The sequence below is a fragment of the Cibotium barometz genome, chromosome 5 (genome assembly GCF_041138505.1).
Source record: "Cibotium barometz isolate CiBa-2024 chromosome 5, ASM4113850v1, whole genome shotgun sequence".
Taxonomy (NCBI): domain Eukaryota; kingdom Viridiplantae; phylum Streptophyta; class Polypodiopsida; order Cyatheales; family Cibotiaceae; genus Cibotium; species Cibotium barometz.
This window is the reverse complement of record NC_141050.1, coordinates 38,170,287-38,194,754: the sequence shown is the minus strand read 5'-3', so window position 1 is coordinate 38,194,754 and position 24,468 is coordinate 38,170,287. Positions and strand designations below refer to the sequence as shown.

Sequence of the window (24,468 nt, the reverse complement as noted above, 5' to 3'; positions counted from 1 at the left end):
CCTTCTTTTGGAACAAACTCACTGATTTTTAAACTTTGACACATTGAAAGCCTCTCACAATGCAAATTTGTTTGGTGAGTCAATGAAAATCAAAATCCTGCGGTGATAGTAATACCCTTTCTCAGATTAGATTAAACTCTGGGATTTTTCACTTTGTCCATATTATAAACCAAGGCCCTTTTGTTGAACTCATGTGCTATCGGAAAGGATAACAATTATATCATATAGGAATCATGGAATGTGAATTAAACTAAATAAATTGAAATTACATTACATAAGTGAGACAAAAAAGTATAATATAGGAACTGAAAAGAGATCCTAATCAAGTTGGTCACCTTGTCTTACACAGTGAATGGTTGTAGACCTATGTGATATAATCCCTCTCAGAATTACATTATTTCAATCCAAATATGAATCTTTGTGCCCCCAGACCTTAAATAGTAAAACAATATGTCTGTAATGTGAAAATTTGTGGGGGTAATAAGGTAATAACGTCATGGTAATACCAGCTATGTACATTATTAATCACAAATTGGATCGGGTGTGAGACAAAACAGCTTGCAGATCACCTTGCCGCCACCACCATCTCTTTAATCCAATGATAAGCTTGAAAACAAGCGCATCAAATCGACCAGTAATTAGCATGACTTCTCCTGTTAAACAATCGCGGCACCATCTGATCTCTAATCCAGCCCATTCTCAACCCGATCAAGCAATTAACTGGCCTCTGTTTGTATTTAAGCAAGTTAATTATCCCGATTAACTAGATAAGCATTGCTGCACTGAACTGCATATCAGAAGACACATTTGCCAAACCCTTGTGTTTGCCATCTAAATCTGATAATTCACCGTTTTGTTGTAGCTGATCGTCGCAAGTGTCAAACTGCATAGAAGGCTTGATTACCTGATCATAATCTTCGATTTGCTTAGTATTAATGCAGCTTTGGGGCAAGTTGATAGCTTGATCAACATGCATATGCCATGAGGACTGCATTATTATTGAGGGATGATCTTCTCTATGGAGATGCTGATCAATTGTTAATTCGGAATTGGGCTCTGGATTAGTCGGTGAATTAGCTACCCAATCATAATCAAAACCCTTCGCCTCCATAATCAAATACTGATCATCACTACTTGTCGGAGAGATCAAGCCAGTCCAGTAGCACGTTTTGTTATTAATGCTACTTAAAATGGGTCCTGTGTCAATAGAAGAGGGTGAATTATGGTCAATAGAAGAGGGCGAATCATGGTCATCAAAACCCAAATCTCGCTCTAAATCCAGGTAATTTGCGATTGCTAATTGCCCGTATGCATTTTTAGCTGAAAAACAAGCGGACAAGCGAATTGATCTGATTTTTTGCTGTAATTTAGACCTTCGAATACTACTCCAGCACTCTGATAATCACATTCAAAACTTTGAGAGCATTCCATGACATAATGAGAGGGCTCTGGGAGATCATCAGCTGGCTTATTCTCCAATGCAAGCAATGTGGGAAGTTTATGGGCTTGATCTGTTAGATTATGTATGAAACAAGCATGATTAACTGAGCTAATTGGCATTAACTGGTCTTGCTGAAGGAGCGGTAGATGATGATTACCATGATTAGCTGTGTTCTCCAGTAGCTCCGACTTAATTACATCAGGGTTAGTACTGTTATAAGTGGGAGCTGTATTAGCGGGCGATGATTTGGCAGTCTCATTTAAGCTTTCAAAATCCCCAGTTATCCTGGACACTGTATTAGTGTAGTACTTTTCTGCACGGCCCTCCTTGATTGAGCTAGCGCTATTCTGATCATTAATTAATGTAACTGCAGCAGGGGGTGCTCCTAACCGTTTTCTGGATAGAAATTGGCAAGCCTGCTCGCTGATCCAATTTATGTTGCTGTCATTAAACACTGGATTAGGGGTCTTAATCCGCACACTGCTTTGCATGATGCCTGCGTTAATACGGCTTAATTTTTGTGAGGCTCTAATTGTCCCTGTGTTGGGATTAGCAGAGTTAATCTGACCTTCATTAATTGTAATTATGGGCTCGTGGGTTGGTGAGTCCAATCCACCTTGCTTGAACTTCTTCTTAACATATGAATTCCAGAAGTTCTTAATTTCATTGTCTGTTCTTCCAGGAAGATGAGAGGCCATTTGAGACCACCTGCGCCAACAATTAAGCCAAGCAAGTTAATCTAAGTTTAAGGTCTAATTACAAATGAACTACCGAAAACATCATGTATATGGGTATTAAAGTAAACATTAGGCTCAATAGTCCAGTCATATTTTTAAACCGAATTATTGTGAAGAATTAGCTAATCATAACCGTAATAATGCCCCTAACTTCACTCATTCAGCTCTCGTCTTTTTTTCCCACAAATCACCCGCCCGTCCACATGGCGCACAGACGCTCGATAACGCATTAGGTTAACAATGACCTAAAATCCCAACTACGAATTGGATTTATTAATTACGACATAATTATTATTTAGCAGTGATTAGGAAATATGTGCATGTAGCTGTCTTTCATGTCAATATAATGCGAATCCTACAAAACAAGGGGCATGCTGAAATAGCTCCGATTCTGAGAATTATAGGTTCATTAGTGGAATTAATAACAATTACCTATTGCCCAGCGTTTTGTGAAGCTCTGTGATGAGCTTCACCTCAGCAGCAGAGAACATGCCACGCTTCAAATCCGGCCTCAAGTAATTCATCCACCTCAGACGACAACTCTTTCCACACCGCTGCAGACCTGCAAACCATCCCAATTATCAGAGCCTAAGTTATCGACCCACATGCAAGCAATACAATATTCAATTAAGCTAGCTTATAACTATTTAAAACCACCTAACCGTAAATGTAGCATTGGAATTTAAATCCACCTAACCGTAAATGTTAAATCTCCCTTGAACAACGGTAGCATTGAAGAATTTCCCACACTCAAAGTTAGCTAATTGATTAATGTCAAATCTTACAGCATGATTAAGCCTTACCATGGTTAATCATGACGCCGTTTTAATTTAAAAATTATTTATAACATCTGACTATGATTAAGAAGTCTTACAATTATATATCGCATCCTGTAATTAATGTCAAGATCAACCAAATTTTGTTATGATTAATAATCACAGCATCGATCACGGTGTTGGCAAACATCCAACATGCAGCTTGATGTAAACAATTACTGATAATAAGTTTCGGATTGCAGGTTGATTACAAAACCGAACGATCTGTTATGATTTAAATTGTAGCTAAGTACATTCTGTGCTGATAAATGTAGTGAATACATAGATAACTAGCTACTTACCAGCTTGTTTAGGAACTGAGCTCCAGGAGCCATAGCCGCAACTAGTGATATGATTAACAAGTTTTTCATCTTCTTCAGGCGACCCATACTTGAGTGAACAACAATACAACTCGAAGAAACACAAGCACGTACAACACTGTTACATAAGGAGACTTCCCATTATATAGGGAAAATGTAGGGCTATGAATTGAATGTGTGTGTGTAAGGAGACACAGAGAGAGAGTGTGTGTAAATGCTATATTTGCTTCAATGCTTCCCGAATCCGCACTCGCTTGGGCCTTTATAGCTCTACAGCTTCTACCAGTTGGGCAGCCTATCTACCTGTAACCTTCCATATTGTCTGGAGCTGAGTTCCATCACACCACATTAGATGACATGCTGAGGGACTTAAATGAAAGCTTACAAAGGTTTTGGGATCGGTATTCTGTACTACACAGTGACACACATGTGGTTTCTAAGGCAAATGTGCGGTTTCTAGTGCAACGGCTTGTAACGTGACACTAAAGAAGGTGATTATGAAATGCTGGTGGACGTGGGCCGTGGCAAAAAGGCCATCTCTCTTTAGTTTTCAACATGACTGAGAGGGCGTGTGTGTGTGTGAGAGAGAGAGAGCGTGTGAGAGAGAGAGAGCGAGAGAGAGAGAGAGAGAGAGAGAGAGAGAGAGAGAGAGAGAGAAGGGCACGTGTGTGTGTGTACACACTGTGTGTGTGAGAGAGACAGAGCTCAGAGGAGAGCTCTTGGTTTTCGGATTAACTCTAATTAAAGCTTAGGATAGGAGCATTACTAAAATCATTTGAAATAACATTGGGCGCTTGTTCTAGTGGTTAATGGGGGTGGCTTGTAACCTGGAGGTACCAGGTTCGATCCCCAGCTGGACACCCAATAGTTACCTTGCCCTCGCTTTGTAGAAGATATGAGGGGTCCTCACCACGGAGTATTTTGCTCCCTCTAGTAGTCGCCAATTTTTATTTTTATTTTTTTTAAAATCATTTGAAATAAGCATTCTTAACTAATGGTTTTTTCCATCTTAACTAACACTTTATGCAATTCATGTGGATGCTTCTGTAAAAGAAAAGGGAGCCTTTCACGATTGATCAAAGGCTTTAAGCTACAGGAGATGATATAATTCAGCCAACTCTCGTTTGTATTGTTGTAAGGGAATGGAAGCTTTAAACATATAAATAACCCAAAGCTTTAAGCTAGGGAGTACTGTAATTAATCCAAAGCGTTTAACGTATAATTAAGCTTTAAGCTAGAATTAACCCAAAGCTTTAAACATATAATTAATCCAAAACTTTAAGCTAGGGAGTACTTGTAACGGAAAGGAAATTAAAATTTGCATTTTCTTTATAAAAGGTAGGCCCAACCCCCAAAAATTGAGTAGCAAGAGTACTCTTTTTTTTGGTTTTCTATTTTGTTTACACAAAAACTTGAAAGAAAAACAAATAGAACATCAATGTTGGGACAAGAAGGTAGTTTAGTTGATGTACTAAATAAGAAAATGAGGCCAAATACAAACCAATGAGAATATGATACATTTGGTTTTTTTTTTAACTCTTAAAACTAAAACCGGGGGTATATGACAAGCAATTCAAAAGATGGGGGCACTAACCCAAGAATGATCACATAGAAAAACAAATAGAACATCAATGTTGGGACAAGGTAGCTGGGTTGATTTACTAAATAAGAAAATGCAACTAAATACAAACCACTGAGATGCTACATTTGAAAAGAAAGGGGGCACTTTGGAAAAGCAAACCCCAAGGGGGTGTACCACTGAGGCAATCATGGAGGCTTGCATTATACTAGGCTACAAGATCTGTAGAGGATTGAAGTGAGTAAGTTTCTGATGTCAATGACTTAAAGGTGTACTTGGCTTTTTGGCTAATATATATATATATTTACTATTGTTCCAAAAAAAAGCGATGCTATATTTGGGAAAAAAACTCGTGAAACTAAAGATGAGTATATGACAAGCAATTCGAAAGAGGGGGGCATTAACCTAGGCATGATCACAAAAAATAAAAGTTTAATGTGAAGTCAATGGCAAATTTTGAGAATTGACCTTGAAAAATGAAAGACAAGGTTTTCACAAAATTGTAACTTTTAGGGATATCATTTCTTTGATCAATAACAAAAACATTCTTTTTTATCTCACATTAAAAGGAAGAAAAGGCCATTGAGTTTTGCATTTTTTTTCCATATTTTATACGACTTAAGTAAAATGGTTTGAGAGGCTTGAATTTTGCCATTGGGCCAGAAAACCTAATAGTCATGTCTATGGTTTGGCTGCTTGATGGTAACTAAGGTCATGTCTTTCTATGTAGCTTCAACCTTTTAAATGATGTATGCACTTTTCATCTTTATTTTGAGATGCAACTCTGTGGTGGTGTAGGGTGTGGGGCCATCAACGTATGGGACATTCTAGGCTCATTGTTTCCTTCAATGTGCAAGAACTTATGCAAGGAACACCCTTGTTTGATTGGCATATACTTAGGGTCAATGGGGACTTCTCTAAGTGGGGACATGTATTCCGGCCACATTCGGTGATCATTGAGGAGATAGGGCATGTCCCACTTGGATTGGACTCCTATGTGACCTATGGATTGGGTATTTCTTGGGATTAACAAAGTGCTATCCTCCAAGTGGTGTGAAATAATTGCATGGGCCCACCAATTAGGTCCAAGACCTTAGCATTTAGATATTTTTGTGCTTGCAAAATAAATGAAATGGTTTAGGAAGAGGAAACACCCATTTCTTGTGCATCATGGCCTTGAAACCTACATCTAATTGCTTGTACATCACAGCATAGGATTGGGAGCTAACCCCTATCTTATCAAATATTCCCTTAGTATATGTCGCTATAAAGATATTACTCATCTCTAGTAAGTGTTCTCTTACAACATCATCACCAACTAGTTTAAACTTAGGGTATTCTAGTGTAGACTTGACCATTTCTTTGGGTGAGCACCTTTGCAATTGCTTTATCCACTTTTTTGCTCAGATTGTAAAACCTATTCTTCATATTTCAATGTTTTTGTAATTGGTGCATCCTACACAGAGGGCAGACACACATAGAGAGAGTGCTACAGGGAGCTGCATATAACTAGAATATGTTTCTTGATAATTATGAATGGTTACATCTTTTGAGTAATATTGGAAAGACTCTATGCCCGTCCACATGGTGGTCAGACACCAACATTACTCATAAGACTCCCCCTTAATGCGAATGTCTGTAAATAGAGCGAAGTGAGGCCGGGAAAGAGATGCACCCCGGTTTGCAGTGCTTTGCATTCTAAGCTAGTGCCATTTTTGTCAGGTGATGGCAACACCCTAGTTGTATCCTAATCTACATGTTATGTCATATTTACATTATGCTATGCGTGTATAGTCAAATCACAATGTAGTCAACCCCGGATCCAAAACAACATGAATGATCAGCAACATAATTGTTTTTGTCTTCATCTTTGATCTTCCCAAATGAGACTCCATCTGCACAAAAACTTTCAATTGCTTTTTGCTCTCTTGGTATGTACCACTACTCCTGTTCAAGATGGTAAAAAGCATAAAGAATGCAGTAGTGCCATCACATAAAAGTGGGTGGCATGTAAATTGAACATTGTGGAGAGTTATTCTTAGAGTGCTACAAGATGAAATGGGTACTTGCACAACAAAAGAGATGTCTTCTTCTTGACCTTTGGATTAACCCTTTGTGTTACATACACCGTGATGTTAGCATAAATAAGCATGTTGTTATATAGGTGACTCTTCAGGAATGCTACAATAAGAGGAAGCATTTGCCAAGTATCCCCTTCATGCATGAATTGCAAACACTTCAACATTTTAGCAGCAAATTGATGAACATCAATCGAAAATTAAAAGTGATCACTATCGGATTTGTTTGTAGGCATGAGGTCACCCTGTTCTTCTCGCCCTCCTTCATTTTGGGGCCTATGCAAGTCAATGTATGCATCTTCAATATTAGAAGCACCATCATAGTCATGTTTTTCTTTGTGCTTTTCAATTGTGGGCTACAAGTTGTTGCTTGCATCGCTCTAGCCTTTGCTTTTGTCTTTGTGCCCTTCCATTTCGGGCTGTAGATCTTTGTTTTCTGTATCTCCAATATTAATAGCGAGTCATGAAAAATGTTCAGTCGTTTGCAAAGCTATCTTGATTTTTCACTAGTCCTAAATATTGATCAATTTTACAAATTTTTGAAGACATTAAAGAGAACTCTTTTTATAACTTTTGCAAAATAAGCATAGTTTAACTTCTTTTAAAAAATATACATATTGCTAATTTAAAGGTAAAAAAAATTCACTTTTCATGTCAAATAACAAAATGAAAAAAACAAGGTCAATGACAAGATCTAATATTCTTTAAAACTACTAATAATTCATGCATGTCTATGTAATGTATAATACATTCTTTACTTAGAATTACAAAAAATGTGCATTTTCTTCTACAAAATTTTAACTAACTTCATCCCAATCATTGCTTTTCATCCCAAGAGCATATATTTGATGTTAAGATACGAAGGTATCTGGAGTCCATGCCCATAAAAGAGGCTTATTAAAAGAAACGATTTCTCTAGATTCAAATACAAAACTAATGATCCAAATGGTCAAATTTTAGATCGTAGATAGTGAGTACTACAATTTATTACTTTACTTTATTTTGATCTAATAGTTTGATTTAGAGTTATAGTCTTTCCAAGAACATAATTTATAGTTTATAACAGTTAGATTTTGAACCATGAAAATGACAATAGTTATCGTTTTAAAAAATTGATGGAAATTTGCATTCTAGAATCCACTTTGTTGACAAAGTGGATTCTCAAAGTGGATTCTGGAATCCAAAAGACTGACATTTCTATCATGACAATGACATTTCTGTCCGAAAAAGAGAAATTTTGGTCCATAATGAATAAAAATTTCACTTGTATTGGAAAAAAATTTAGTATGTCTCGATAGTAAAAAAATTCATTGATAGAAAAAAAGCCATCGACAGGATAAAAAACACCGATAATCAGAATTTAGATTCTAGAATCCACTTGGATTCTAGAATCTAATTTTTTGTCGATAAAAATTTCAATTCGGCGAGAAAAATTCAGATTATAGAATCCAAATTCTCATTGACGGAATCCAGAGAAAAAAATTCATCAACGAAATTTTTTTCGGTCGATGGAAAAAAATTTGTGTCATGAGAATTTGGATTCCCTCAAAGAAATTTTTACCAGAAAGTTTTTCCGTTGACGGTCGACGAAAATTCAGATTCTAGAATCCACTTGGATTCTGGAATCCACATTCTCATCGACAAAAATTTTTACATCAATGGAAAAAAAATCCATCAACGAAAATGTTTTCTAGCACGGACTAAATTTTTTGTGTAATAAAAGTAAAATTATTATGGACCAAAATTTCTCTTTTTTCAGACGAAAATTTTAGGATCACGATAGAAACATCAGTCTATCACGATTCCAGAATCCAAAGTGGATTCGAGAATCTAAATTTTTATCAATTTTTCAAAATGACAACTATTGTCATCTTCATGGCTCAAAATCTAACTGTTATAAACTAAAAACTGTGTTTTTGCAAAGACTATACCTCAAAATCTAACTAGTAGATCAAAATAAAGTAAACTGACCATGGACTCCATATACCTACCTATATTAGTATCAAATATGCTTAAATTAAACCATTGGATCAACTTTATATACAAAGATTTTATTTTCTTACATAATGCACTAGTCCCATGTAAGATCAAATTATATGGGGTCTAAAAGTAACGTCAATTTTACCACCTATCAGTTTGCAGGTAACATGCTATATACAACACGCATTCTAGAAACGTGTATTGGTACAAAACTTATCCATGCTCAAGAGAAAGTATGATCTAGAGATGCTTTAACAAAGCAAAAAAGGAAATAAAAGTGTAATTCATCGACGTGTGGACATGCTTAATTTGTATGATATAGAAATTCTTGTGTATAGATTTGAGTTAGAAAATTATGGACACTTGCACAAAAAAACAATTGATATTTTAAAGCAAAAGGTCCAATCACTCTTCTAGTTGATTGGAAGAGTTTCTTCTCCTTTCTAATTCTTTTTTCAAATTAGATGTTTTGGGTTTAGAGTAACATGTAAGTAATGTTTTATGTATTTTTTCCATAAAAGTGGTGGTTTTTTTAATGTTTGACATGAAAGTATGTCTTTCATCTCCATAAATTTAAAAAAAGGTACATTTTTGGGTTTTTTCCAAAAATTGAGTTGAGTGAACATTTGCACGATTTGTGAACATTTTTCATGACTCGCGTTGTTTATTAGGTAGGAGCATGTCTTCATCATCCTCTCCATTTGTGGGCCAGAGACAACCTTTTTCTTTATGTTGCCCTTCTTGGGGCTGCGGGTTTAATTTTGCATCTCCTTCATCTCAATCTTTGTTGCCATCACACAGCAACAAAAGGAGTCCAGGGTGGGAGGCAAAGCGGGCCTCCACATGCCTCAAGAAACACCCAGTTATACCGTGTTACAACTGGTGGATCCTATGGGGTGGCATACACACACACACACAACGCTACATGGAGGCACATGTAGCCAGAATATGTTTCTTGATAATTTGAAGGGTTACATCTTTTGTGCAATGTTGGAAAGACTTTGTGCCCGTCCACATGATGGGAAGACACGAGCATTACTCACAACATATGCTCTATGTAGACTCACTCAAACAATTGTGTTTCTTGCTTTCTTTGACCAATTCATGTATTGATTTTAGCATTCTCATCCATGCCTCCCTTGTTGTAGTCCTGGGTCCAGTAATAATTGTCTTTGCAATAATTGCTTGTATCTTTTTGTTATGCTTCTCCAAACCTTGCACTTTGCTATGCAATTCTACATTCTCTACACAACATGGAGCGCATCTTGCACAACACGTATTGCACCTTAAAAATTCAGACACTCTTTCTCCTTTTCCCTCACTAAATTAGTGAGCTCATGAATCCTTGCCTCCTTGCCCATCACCATGGCTCTGAGAAGGACAAATGTAGTTAATGCTATGAGATTGCACTGCAAGCCTCTGAGTATATCCCAATAACCCATCATTACCCTCACACACATACGTTATGAAATATATAAGTCCAAAAAATTGTGCATACCTCATGGAAAGAGGATCATGCATTAGGGGAAGGTTGAGGTCTATAGGGGCCCTTTAAGATGCCATGTGATTAAAAGGTTATTAAGGAAAAGAGCCAATCGTGTGATGCCATGTATACAAAAATGTTGGGTGATTAAAGGTCGTCAAAAGATTCTCTAGAAGATGCCTTTTTGTACTTTTCATTTCCAAAAAGTGGGGACGAAAGTTTTTGAATTTTGCACGTCCATAACTTCTACATATGAGCTCAAAATTTGTCGGAGATTACAGATCCAGAATCTACTCGTCGAGCTCTTTCCATAGATATCTCACATGATATAGTTTTGCTCGCTCGGTTTCAAATTCAATTTTGGCGGGAAACTTTGAAATTAAAACTTCTAGCCGTTTGAAGAACAAGAAGGTATCTAAAGTCAAAGAAACTTAACGTTTTAAAAAAAAGTCATTAAAATTATAATATGGCAGCTTAAAGGGCCCCTATAGACCTCAACCTTCCCCTAATGTGGAAATATTTACCCATCAACCTAAAGGTCTATATGCTTTTTCAATGCATCTCTCTCTTGTTGCATCATCTAGGATTGCATCAAACCTATTGATGTCCTTTTGTGGAGTGATGCATACTTGGTCTCTACTTGGAAGTGTATGTCTCTCTCTATGATGCCAAATACCATCATTTTTTGTAAAATAAATTATATTTATGCATAGATTCAATAAGGGAAACCTAATATATAATATTATTCAATAACATAAAACCATAACAATAAAATTATATATGACAATAGCATAGTATTCATCTATCCATAACAATAATAATAAAATATATAATTTTAAATAATAACATAAATTATGCATACAATAGTAACACATTGATCCATAAAAGTAATCTTCTTCAAATAGTAATAAAAAGAATTACATATGTAGTATTAGTAACACATTAACCCATAAAAGCACACAAAAATTATTCATCTATCCATAACAATAATAATAAAATATATAATTTTAAATAATAACATAAATTATGCATACAATAGTAACACATTGATCCATAAAAGTAATCTTCTTCAAATAGTAATAAAAAGAATTACATATGTATTAGTAACACATTAACCCATAAAAGCACTCTTGTTCAAATAGTACATCAAACCACAATAGTAAAATCAAACATAATTTAAAAACATCACACCAAATAACCACTTAAAAAATCATTGTAGTAAACCATAATAATATAAACAACATAACCAACAATTATCTTAGTATGAAACTATTCTTTAATACCATTTTTTATGCCATGAAATCATCAATATATATATATACAACTATTAACCCAAACTTAATGGATAATATAAACATTATTGAAAAATACACAATAGTAACATAGCATTGATCTTCATCAAACAATACATTGACCCACATATTAAGATAAAATAAACCTAATTGAAATAACACTACACACCAAATAACAATTTTACTATAGTAAATTGTATTAAACCATAATGAAGTCATCTTAAGAGAATAACATTAAACACAACATTAACCCAAACTTATTATAAAGAAATTGAAACATAACAAATCACCAAAACATGATAGAAAACATACCTCAATAGCTCTTTTCTCCCTTGATTTTTTTGCACTATCTTTGATTAAAAACATGAATTAAGGCAAGATGAATATTTTGTTCCAACTAAATGGCACTAAATATTCAACATACCCTTCATTCTCTCACTTGCCTTTCAAAAATAATCCTAGACTTGAGAAGATCTGATGCCATTAATGTAATAATGGAGGGAAAGGAAAATGTCCAGCAAAGAAATAAGAGCATGGTTGCTGAGGTTAAAGGTTGCACATTTTTTAATTCTTTCTCTACAAAGAAGAGAAAGTAAGAAAATATGAGGAAGATCCTAAATATGCATGTTAGAATCATGCCGAACTCAAAACCCTATTTTCTAATTTAGAAAACTCAAAACAAGTCTCCAAATTAAAGAAAGACCCTAAACCTTATTATACTTAATGAAATTCAGACAATGAATAGAAACACTTGGAGAGCATAAGCTAAAAAAATACAAAAATCAAAAGCTACATCAAGGTATCTCATTTTTTAAATTTTTTTTGGAACACTATAAAACTAGTAAAAAAGTGTTCTACTTGATTCTATTAGGGAGTGACAGAGGAAATATTATAGCATTTTTTTCTCTTTTCCTTGATTCATGGAAGAGAGAGAGAGAGAGAGAGAGAGAGAGAGAGAGAGAGACCTTAAAGAGTAAAATTTTGAGTTGATTTTTTTCTAATAAAAAGATGTACGTTTTTTAAAATTAATACATCTTTTCTACCCATTCATGACTTCTTTAGGAATATCTAACTTCTTGGTAAGAGGAATTTTACCAGTATAAACATTACATGTGTTTCCAATATCTAACGTAGTAAGAATATTATTACCAATATCAACATTAGATGTGTTTCCAAAATAAGTAATTTTACTAATATCAACATTAGATGTGTTTCCAATATCTAACTAAGTAAGATGATTAGTACCAATATCAAACTTAGATGTGTTTCCAAAATAAGGGTGATCTAGCTTGGGATTCATGGCATGCTTATCCTTACTAAGATGGAACTTGTCAATAAAAGGACGTGTAGCTTTGCATCCTCGATTGGCAAAATTAGATTTTGGAAGGACATATTTCAACCATGTACTTGTAGAGTTCCCTATAAAGCTCCTATACGATAAATACCATTAGGCTAGATTGTGGAAGTCCTTGTCTAGCACTCTTCGAGAACATGATTAATCATGGAGGTTAATAAAGTTGAGTTGTAGCCATCCTTCTTGCCACCTTTAGGTACTATGAGTTTCTTTATTTTTAGGTAGATGTAAGTCCAACTTGAAGATAGGGAAAACATATCATGGTAGAGGATAAGATGCTAAGTAATGCACTATGTATATTAGAAAAAGGTCACAATGAAAAAATAATAATTATTAAAAATTTAAAATATAAGAATTGGTACAATGTGTATGCTTGCTTTGAAATTGGTGCAGTGTGTATGCTTGCTCTGAAATTGATGCTATAAAGGGATGATACATGACATAGGTCACAAAGCATTGTGAATTCCTAAAGTGTAACTTCTTAGCAAGATACCTTGTGAATTTGCTATATATTAGAGATATCATAAATTCATAAAGTGTAATTTCTTAGCAAGACACCTTGTGATTTGTCTAGTTATTACAGATATCATCAACTCAAGGTAGCTTGAGTTGTAGACCCTTGTGAGATAGGCTTGAGCCGCCTCATGTTTCCCCCTTGTCCCTTAGGGAGCAAATATACTAACATATGCATGTCTCCTCATTTATCTTTTAGGAAACTACAATGTTGCATTTATTTATTTTTAAGCCTTACATTATAGAGGAGGATTAAGGAGGGTTAAAATTCTAGGAAAGGATGTTTTTCTATCTCAACACCGTGATAGTAGCCTTAGCCTCAATTTCAGTGTGAATAAAAATAGCAAAGTACTTTAAGAACTTTTCCAAATACATTAGGAAAATTCTGGACTCAAAAGAGGGCTGTTTCAACAATAATATAATAATAGACACACAGATTGAGTGACATGTAATCTACGAACGATATTCACCGATGGTGGGACCTCTGTACAAACCCACCCAAAACGTGGAGAAACTCTTATCTTCATGAAATATTAAAAAAAACCATCACCTTGTCTTAAAATATTCAAAACCGTTTTTTTGTCAGCACCTAACACAATAAAAGAATGTTTTCCACATTCCTGTGATAGACGTGGAGCACTAAAACATTCTTTCCACCACCCCTAGAACTAATGAAGCTTGAATGCTTGGAATAGATAGATATACATTCTCCTGGTTATTCCCTCAACTTGGTTCCACTTTTGAATCACGAAACATCTTTGGCACCCAAAAGAACACACCGTCCCTCATTTCTTCTTCCCTCCTTGATCCACAAAAGCGGTTAGCTCAGTCATCCACTTTCTGCTACTTCTTCTTTCTCATACGTCTGTTAATCTATCATGGCACCCGAAAGTGGACTGAAACGAGCAAGGAGAAGTATCTCATCTGTTGTGTTGTATAACATAAAAGACGAGAACGAAGAATGGATTCCCCAAGTATACAGGAAGTACTCTTGGGTCACTATGCAGCCAGGAAAACGAGGCCACTACCGAGTGAAGGGAAAGGCATCTGAAGACTTGGCCAAACATTGGAAAGGAAGGATCCTTGACTTTAAGATGGCACTAGGAGGGAAAAATGTCAAAGAAGTGTTGATCCAGCATGTATTCATGCAAAAAGAGATCAACATGGGACCATTGGAAGGACTTCCAAGACATAGACCACATGGTAAGTGCTTGTGTTTTGTATTTCAATGTTGCAAATAAGGTGATTGATATACATTTTTTTGCCTTGCATAGATTTGTACCCATCCAATCTTCAGGAGTGGGAGCCTGCACAATGCTTGACGGGATTCTTGAATGTCGTACATGGTGAGGTGGGGGAACTTCAATATGAAGGTCGTACACCAAGTGATCTCGCAAGAAGTAGAACATATTTCTATGACTCATTTTATACCTTGCCCACTCAATCGAGTCGACATGGAAAGTTGGAACGTATTCCGTTACCCGCACTTGATAGTCCTGAGTGGCCATTGCTTGACACAGAAGTGATAGAGTCATTCAGGACCAAAATGTTTAATGATATTAAATGTGCTATGAAGCCTAGCATTGGTGCAAGAAATGTCCACTTAAGTTTGTTTGTTCCAATTGCATGCTTTGTTCATTTATTTTCTGATTGTAAACAATTGAGAAAAACTAGAACAACTTCTGTGTGCAAAGATATAGATGAAGCCTGGCGTGATCATTAACAAAGGTTGGAGAGTGAAATCATCAAAGGGAGATGATTTGATCGAATGTCGATTGAACACCTCCGACATTGCATTTCGGTGAGTGTTATGACATTCAAATGTATTTTTGTGAAACAGTTACAACGCTTATTTGATTATACTCGAAAAATTATCCTAATGATATTTTGGAATCAGATACTGTATTACCAGGCAACATCTATGCATGTCATTTACGTATAGAAGGTGGCGATGGATCAACAACAACTGGGAAAGGATGGACCAAGATACAAGAGATGGCAGCCACTCTTGCTTCATAGATGTAGTTATGATTCGACAGGGTCACCCATCTTTGACATTGGAGGTGGAAGAGAATTGGACTCTCGAATATGTTAGGAAGGAATTAGAAGTAGCTATTCAGAATCCTCCAGATCAATTTTGCTTCAAGCTCGATGGTCGGAAGCTAAGTAAAAGAAGAGAGCATCACATCATTTGTAAAGATGTTACAGCCCCACATGAATTGGAGGCACTAGAAGATATATGATGTGACCATGTATATGGTGGCAATGTATTTTCCATATGCAATAAACTTATCTATTCAGAACATTGCTTTTGTAATGCTTTATTGGTTAAAACAATGTAATGAAGGCAAAAATTCCCCAATTGAATTTTTATGTACACAAAAAGGGCTTAAAGTAAGAAAACAAGCAGTGAAGGAACACAGTAGCAAATTTGATCCTCTGATTTTCAAATTAAAAGTGCATTTACAATTGATGTTCTCTCTCCAATAACATTAGATATGTGCAAAAAAATATAAATGTACATGTATAGCTGCATGGAATATTTACAAACGTACATTTGTTGGAAGAAGGAAAAAACTATTTATTACTGGAACCCATAGGTATCGGCTTCAGGATGGAGCCATGACTCTTCTCCCAAGTATGGAGCCCATGTAAGGGGCTCAGGGGGGCCTATCCCCCCTCGTGGATTGGGCGGGATGAAATCCACTGGGCCGTTTGGAGGCATAACTTCAGCGACCTCGATCAATTTCGCAATCGTTTCCTCCCTAAACGTTTGGACGTCTAGGTCCACGTAGCGAGACATTGATGGAAACTACCATCACAATTCATCAAGGCATAAATAAGATCAACATGACAATATACAAGAAGATAAACAAGAGTACGCATGCATATGGGAGCTGAAAAAATGCTTACATCCTCTGAAGGGAGCTGAAAAATGCTCCGTAGCAGCAACATTGCATTAAGTGCAACCCTCCACCCACAGCTATAGCCATCTTCTTGTTTGGGGACACTAACCCTTCGGATGGTCGATCGACCCAGGGTGTCGATGTCCATGCTGAGGCTCTCGTAAGCTGCCATTAGTTTCCTGACACCACTGTAAACAAAGACCAATCATTATCTTGATCAATCCGGACTTCTAACTCAAACAATAATATGTATCTTAATGATTTTTACTTACAGCAAAACATTCCCATGGACACCAGATGTCGAACTTGCAAGGTAAATGACATTTTCTTGCACGTCGACTAGTACAAGACTCCAATGGGAACTGCATCACATCCAAATAGATTTCTATTAGTTTCAATCCAAAGGAAGCACTATATAACTCGTGTACGATGATTCCTATAAACATCATGCAAGAGAGATAGAGAGACAAACTCACTTTTCATGATATGCCAAAAAAAATACTCGAGCATCATCCAGCTGGACCTCCCGAAACCAGTTCAGCACATCGAGGTACAAAATTGACTCTACTAGCAACAGTGTTGAGACCAGTGAATCAATCTGGAACACTCGTTGCTGTACATCCTTGGGAAATTGCGAAATAACAAAACTTCACAAGGAAACATATCAAGAGTGAGGCATAAACTTTAAGAGCCAAGAATGAAAAATTGTGGGAGGACAGAGAAAAGAGTATACCTTAAAACACATCTGAGCACTTTGTCGTTGACTTCAGTTTTAGGATCAAACAAAATGTTGATTTCTTCAGCATGAATCGGGAAATAACATCTATGCCCTCTAATATTAAAGGGGACATAGAACTCCGGCAACAAAAATTGCAGCGCCTCCCGATTCATGGCGTGGAGTGCGTGAACATTTTCCCTTTTTGTTTGTAATGCAAGCATTGCAGCTTGATGTTCCCTTTGAGCGCTTGTCATTAAATTTGCCCGAGTCTGATGTTCATGATCTGGACCTCCCTCAGTCACCTCTTCAATTCTCACTTTTTGTACAGGACGGACATCCAAAATTTTTAACATTCGTTCATCAGTAAACGTAGCTGGTCTAAGTAACTTATCGTATCTGAAACAAAGGGCTACTAGGCTGAAAAAATCTTTGTTCATCACTGTCACCCTGTGTGCATGGGCAGCAAGAACATAACTATCCAAAAAAAATTCGATCATCCAATCTTTTGTGGCCTCCTGCAAGCAAAACAGGGCCGATGCCTTCCACCTAAACAAAATTCCATTTTGCTCACAAATTCTCCTGGCAAGCCTCTAGAAAGGTAATCTGGGAATAGCAGCTGTCGGGTGCTTCATAAACTTTGTGATTTCTCGTAGAGCTGACGAATGCTCTGCAAAATGCCTTAGTCTAGGCTGCGTTTTGGATAATGGAGAAGGACTGCTTGATTTCCTGGATCTTGAGGCTTTCAGAACGCCCATCTTCTTCCCAGTAGATGAGGGAGCTGCATTGTCAATGGGTCTAGCTGTATGCCTTACATGAGCCATCTGAAAATGCAAGAAAGAGCAGAAAACTTAGCTATTCAGTAGTACACGATTAACAATTCACCATAAAGCGAGAGAGGGTGGCCAAGAAAGCAATATGCACTTCCTCGCGTTATGGTGAATCCATTCACCATAACGCGAGATGAAGGCCCACAGAAACACAATATTCCTCCTCGCATTATGGTGAATTAATTGACACCAATAAGAGGCGGATTATCGTGCATCCTTTGAGCTTTGATCTTGTGTTATAGTGATTTGATTCACCATAATGCGAGACTAAGAGCCAGTCAAAGCAAAACAATCCTCCTCACGTTATAGTGAATCGATTTACTACAACGGGAGGAGGATTCTCGCGAATCTCTTACCATTCCGCCTTGCATTTTGGTGATTCGATTCACCATAACACATAGAGCAGTATTGAGATTCTAGTGACTCGTCGTCTGCTTTACGGTGAATCGAATCACCATGACAGAGGGCAAACAGTCGTAGAGAAAACAATGGCAGAGGGCAAACAGTCGAAGGAAAAACAAAACAATCAAGGATTATACATGAAACTCACAAAACAATCAAGTAATACACTTTCATCACATTGTATGAGTGGGAATGGATGGAGATTGTCGTGTAGGAGGTGAATTGATTGACACCAATAAGAGGTGGATTATCGTGAATCCTTTGCCCTTTGGCCTTGCGTTATAGTGAATCGATTCACCATAACGCGAGACTAAGGGCCAGTGAAAGCAAAACAATCCTCCTCGCGTTATAGTGAATCGATTTACTACAACGGGAGGAGGATTATCGCGAATCTCTTATGTTTGTCTTCTGCCATGGGGATTCGATTCACCATAAGACATGGAGCGTATTGAGATTCTAATGGCCCATCGTGTGCTTTAAGGTGAATCAAATCACCATGGCAGAAGGTAAACAGTCGAAGAAAAAACAATGGCACAGGGCAAACAGTCGAAGAAAAAACAAAACAAACAAGCAATATACAAGAAACTTAGAAAACAATAAAGTAATATACAAAAACTTACATTTCTTGCGTGAGAATGGATGGAGACTATCGTGCAGGAGGTAGAATATTGGTTCAGTACTGTGGCGGTAGTCGGAAGTCACCTGGAGGCAAGCAGGAGGACGGACAAGGCAAAATCGATAAGAGGACGAAAAGGTAGCATGATTAACGGCTTTGATTAGTCTTTAGAGCGAACACACGTGCTAGCGGGCTGCCAGGGCGACTAGGCGACGCTGACGTGTCGCATAGCATTAAAAAGGGCTTTGATTAAACTTTATAGCTTGTACACGTGCTAGGTACACGGCAGGCTACCACGTGGCATTCATGGAATGGCGGGTGAAAATGTGGCGCTGACGTGTCGCATAGCATTAAAAACAGTTTCTAATTGCTTCTCTAGGATACTCATCTCATTTATTGCCTCTCTTGGAGTTCGTATTCTCATTTATCTCCCCACCAACGGCCTTCATCTCCATCAACGACTGACTATCTCCTCCAACCCTCCTTCATCAATCATCCTCCTTCATCCTCGTGTATCAAACGTCAAAGAAAAACCTCCAATCTCCTTCATCTCCATCAAAGATAATGACAAACTCCTTCATCTCCACCTCCTGCGATGTTTGTATACAATTCGTTTTCCTGGTATTTTTATCTCTTTTGTGCTTCCTTCTTCTTTTGTTATTTCGTTCTTTTGGTTTCATTCGTGCAGAACTCCTTGCTTTGTCTTTTCATCGCGTTAAGGTGAATTAAAAACCTATGACTCCTCGCCTTTATGGTGAATTGACTGCGAAGAAGAGTATTTTAATTCGTTTGACACCTCCTCTCTCAGTATGGGTACTTGAGAACTATCTTTATTTGTAATTCACCACCATAACGTAAGAGGCGTTGCCAAAGGATGATAAAGTCATCATGTTGCAGTGAATCAATTCACCATAACGCGAGTGAAGGTTCCATAGGAAGCATAATATTTCTCCTCGCATTATGGTGAATCGATTCACCATAACGCGAGAAGAGATCCTTGAATAAGCTGCAATTTTATTTGCGCTAGGGAAAATAGATTCACTACAACGCGAGGAGGAATACCTGGATTCCTCTCGCGTTATGTTGAATCCATTCACACCACACAGAGATTTGTTGTTTAAGACCGATTGTCTCTTGATTCATTGCTTGAACTAATATTTTCCATGTCTTATCTACACCCTTGAATTCAGCCATGGTGCAAGTTCAAGTCGAGTTTGATGTGGACGAAGAGATTAAAGAAACACCGGCAACTCTGTTGTATGACTTCCTCTACAAATGTCGATGTCATGATTTGCACGCTGCAATTTCGTTGATGTTCAATTGCGATTTTTCTCTAGAGGATACATTTTCTAGCCATCATGGATACTTTGAAGAGGCAAAGCAAGAGTTTGACGAGCTCACAAATGAAGAACCAATGATGATTGATGGGAAAAATCACATTCATTTTAATCTCAAGGTGTCGCCGGAGAAGAAGCAGAGGTTAAACAGGGATTGGCACAAGGTACCATGTGATAAGAAGGGTTAAACAGGGATTGGCACAAGGTACCATGTGATAAGAAGAGAGCTTTGCTATGCCCTTTTCACAAAAGAAAATGCCGCTTGATGGAATACTCTTATGCCTTCTTATGCTTCTTGCACATGAACGTGCAATTAACAGATGAAGAATGTACAGAGCCGCATGCAACAAATGAAAGTGAAGACAAGATTTCTCGTCAGGCTAGTCCCACCGTTGAGGATGTTGCTGAAGAGGAGGACACTCCTCATGTGATTGAGGAGTTCAATGTTGAAGAAGAGAGGAAGCTCAGTTCAGCGATTGATATTGAGGCAGTTAGAGAACAAAACAATGATATAGGTCAGCTTGTGATTGAATCAGATGACTCCTCCCCCATTCCAATGCCATTACTCCCCTCCTACCAAGTAGGAGATTCAGAGTATATATTGCTGACAGACATACAACATGTATTTAACTTAAGGGAGCATCATTGCATAGCTTTCATAGCCCAAAATCTGGAGGTCGATGACAATTTTGTAGATGATGATGGGATAGATAAGTACTTACTAGTGGATAGCCATGTGAAAGACACCAAGTTCCTATAGCTGCAGCAACACTAAAGATGATATATGCTGATGCCCTTAAATATGAAGGAAAAGATGCCACAGAGAAAGAGCTACAAGAAGCAAGGGAAAGACTGAATATTACCAACATGGGAGGGTTTAGGGATGTGCCAAGTAAGTCAGTGGAAACCGTTCCTAGTTCGAGCACTAATTTATGGCAAGACGCCTTGCTTGAAGCAGATGAGAACCAAGAGGTTAGTTTTTTTTTGTTGTGTTTTCGTACTTTTGTTGCGGATTTGGCTTTATCAACTTTGTCCTGAAATGTTTGGTGATGTTGTTTTTGGCTAATGCTCCTTTATTTTTTCAGTTGGAAACATATGAAGACACATTCCTCAAACGTGCTTTAGGCAAGCGTATGGCGGGATTGGGCCACGATTCGACACTAGGAACATATATACATCGCCTAAAATTCCCTCAAATTGTGATATTTCACGCTAGCTTCTCCAAGGACAATGCAAGTTTTCCTTTGATGGCGATAAAGACTCTATCCAGGGATTTAGGTGGCTATCACTTAAGGTTTAATGCAAATAAGGCAATACTTCTAGAGTGGCAAGCAGCTGTTTGAATTTTTGGAGAGGGACCTGGAGTATATTCGTTAAGATGTAAATATTATTTAACATATGCTGCTTACAGGTTGGCATGTGGAATCACATATCCTAATTTGTTGAGTGATTGTGGGAAGAAGCATCTTCTTAGAACAGCAAGGCCAAAGGTCCCTGTTGTGCCATTGATAGAGGATGAAGATGATGCAGAAACTTCATCAAAAAAGGCTCGGCTAGGGGAAGTCTCTGCTCCAGATTAACAGATTTAGATTGTTCCAGTTGCTAAGAAGTTTCTTCATATTTCTCAATACTTTTCTTGCTTACCATTAAAAACTATGAAATGTATATATATTAAAAACATTTATATGGGACATAGATGAAAGCTCTTGTTCTTTCAAAATCTTTCACAGTTACAACATTTTTTTATAATATGTATTTCAATGATCAATTTTCTTCCACACTCTGCCCTGTCTTTGTCGTTGTCTTAGCCATTCAGCATGATTCTGCTTTCCCTATGAGGAGACATATATTGATCGTCTCCGTTTAGCCTTCATCTTTCTTATTGCACATGACACAGCTGATTCAGACTGTTTGATCTTCACACGAGCCCTCACTTGAATCCGTCGATACCACCACTGACATAGTTGCTTCATGGGATTACTTTTCTTCATTCCTCCTCCATGTTGAGTGGCCCTTTGATAGGCACAACATGCTTGCCAATGAGATCTTTCCATGCCTTGGGTAGACCAAATCCCAAGGCTTCCAAACTCTTCCGCAAAAAAAGGTCCATGTGCATGCAAAATGTGCTACAAATGCTCAACAACAAGACATTTAGTATCGTACAATATTTTTTGAACAACAAAAAAAACTCAAAGCTGTAGGTTTTCAAGTAATAACCATGTATTGTGTCAAGTTTGTCGCACCCCATGCCTTTTCATAGCTAGTGTAGAACTCTGTCACAACTGCCTCAAATTTCTCAACATCCCCATCTTCAAACCTTGCTTTTTGCAACAAAGGTGCTAGGCAATCAAGTGCCAACCATGCTTTGGCCTTTTCCACCCTTGCTTGTCCTGAAGAGCCTCGATCAGGTACAGCTGCATGAAGCTTCCTCCACACCTCAAAATCTGTACCCGGATGACCTCTCTGGGTATGATTAGATAAGAACTTTCTGGCTTTTTCACCTTCAAAACATGGTTTGCTAGGAACATTTCCGGTCTTCCCTAATCTTCTCAAGTCCTTCTCAATCTTCACTTGACCACAATGTAAACCTGCATCTGAAAGCACTTGCTCTATTTTTTTTATAGTTCTTTGACTCTCTAATGCTGGTTTCATATTCCATGAAAATTCGATGTACATGTAGACTAGTTTCTCAATTATTCTAACCAGCGCATGTAAAACACAAATATGAACTCCGATCAAAGGGATAGGAAGAATTGGATCCCAATTAGGATCCACTCCTAGAGCATCACGATTTGGGGCTTCACGCTTATTACTGATTGCATTTAGGCATTTCCATTCTCTCTCTTTTCCTCCTTTCGAGACACCTCGTTCGGTCATGCAATACAGGCAAGGATACTTGGCCATTGCTCCTTGGGAAATACCAAACATGCATTTCAAGGTTTTAAGATCTGCAGCCAGGTGCCATTCAACCTCATATTCACCATATCCTTCTACATAAAGCTTTTCACCATTCGACTGCTGCTGGATAGTGGACGGAAGCTCAGCCTGGTTGAAGTACCACTTTAGAATTTCATGGGTCTCTGTTGGAACCTGCTAACAACAACAGTTAAATTGTCTACAACATCATAACAAGAGGATAGCAACATAATATTCTTTTTTTAAAAATGGATAGCACGTCACCTCAAATGCAGCCAGCCACCAAATCTCATTTTTGGATTGTACACTAAAGTGCTTCTCATCAGCATTACTGAGACTTGCATCCAAACTCGGGGGGGTTACTATATATAAAATATCCCTATCGCGTGCGTTCAAGGCCTATATTTTAAATCCCTTATTTGTGAATTTTTTAATCTATATAATATCCCCTTTTCTTTATGAATCTGTAAATTTTTTTGAAAATTTTTTAAATTATACCCTTATGTAAATATATTTATGTAAGTTTCACAAATTAAAATTATGCTTCTGTTGAACGCACGTGATATTCACATTTTTTGTGAGTGACCCCCCCGAGCATCCAAAGCTCTATTCATTAAAGTAATGCTAACCCTTTCCAGCTTCTGTCCTTTGATCACCTCACTCTCATCAAGTTTTAAAACAAATTTCAGCCTTCCATTGCACTCATGTACACTGATGTCATAAAATTTCACCATAGCCATTTGTAATTTCTGAACATCCATAATGAAATTGTTGAACTCTGTAAGCTCTATGATTTTCTGTTCCCCGCTCTTTTTAGTCATTGTCAATGTACTAGACACGTGACAAGGCTCTCCAACAAGTTCGACCATTCCCAAGTTGAGAATATTTCGAGCTTTGTTCACGTGAAATGGTTTTGGAATGGGAATTACTGTTTTTTTTCCAAGCTTACAATTGAAACCCTCTTTAACTTTATTAAATAACATCCTGTAAGACTTTGTGCTTATACCAGCCATGTCACATATACCTTGTGCATCTGCAGGCGTGAATGCTTCACTCACCTCCTGCAAGGATTGCTTTGCTATGTCTGATCAAAGTCTTGCAAACTTAGGATGCTGTATTGCTGACTCCACGATGTCTTTTGTCAGAACTTTGCC

At 37.4% G+C, this 24,468-nt stretch overlaps 1 protein-coding gene across 1 annotated transcript; it reads right to left on the bottom strand.

Moving 5' to 3' along the window:
- Positions 1-344: 344 nt before the first annotated feature.
- LOC147638456 (transcription factor MYB102-like) lies at positions 345-3,553 on the bottom strand. The gene is made up of 3 exons (XM_086795737.1): positions 3,296-3,553; positions 2,611-2,740; positions 345-2,149 (listed from the first exon to the last, which is right to left on the bottom strand). The coding sequence occupies exons 2-3, from the start codon at positions 2,700-2,702 to the stop codon at positions 1,297-1,299; spliced, it is 945 nt and encodes a 314-aa protein (XP_086651863.1). The 5' UTR covers positions 2,703-2,740; positions 3,296-3,553; the 3' UTR covers positions 345-1,296.
- Positions 3,554-24,468: the final 20,915 nt, after the last annotated feature.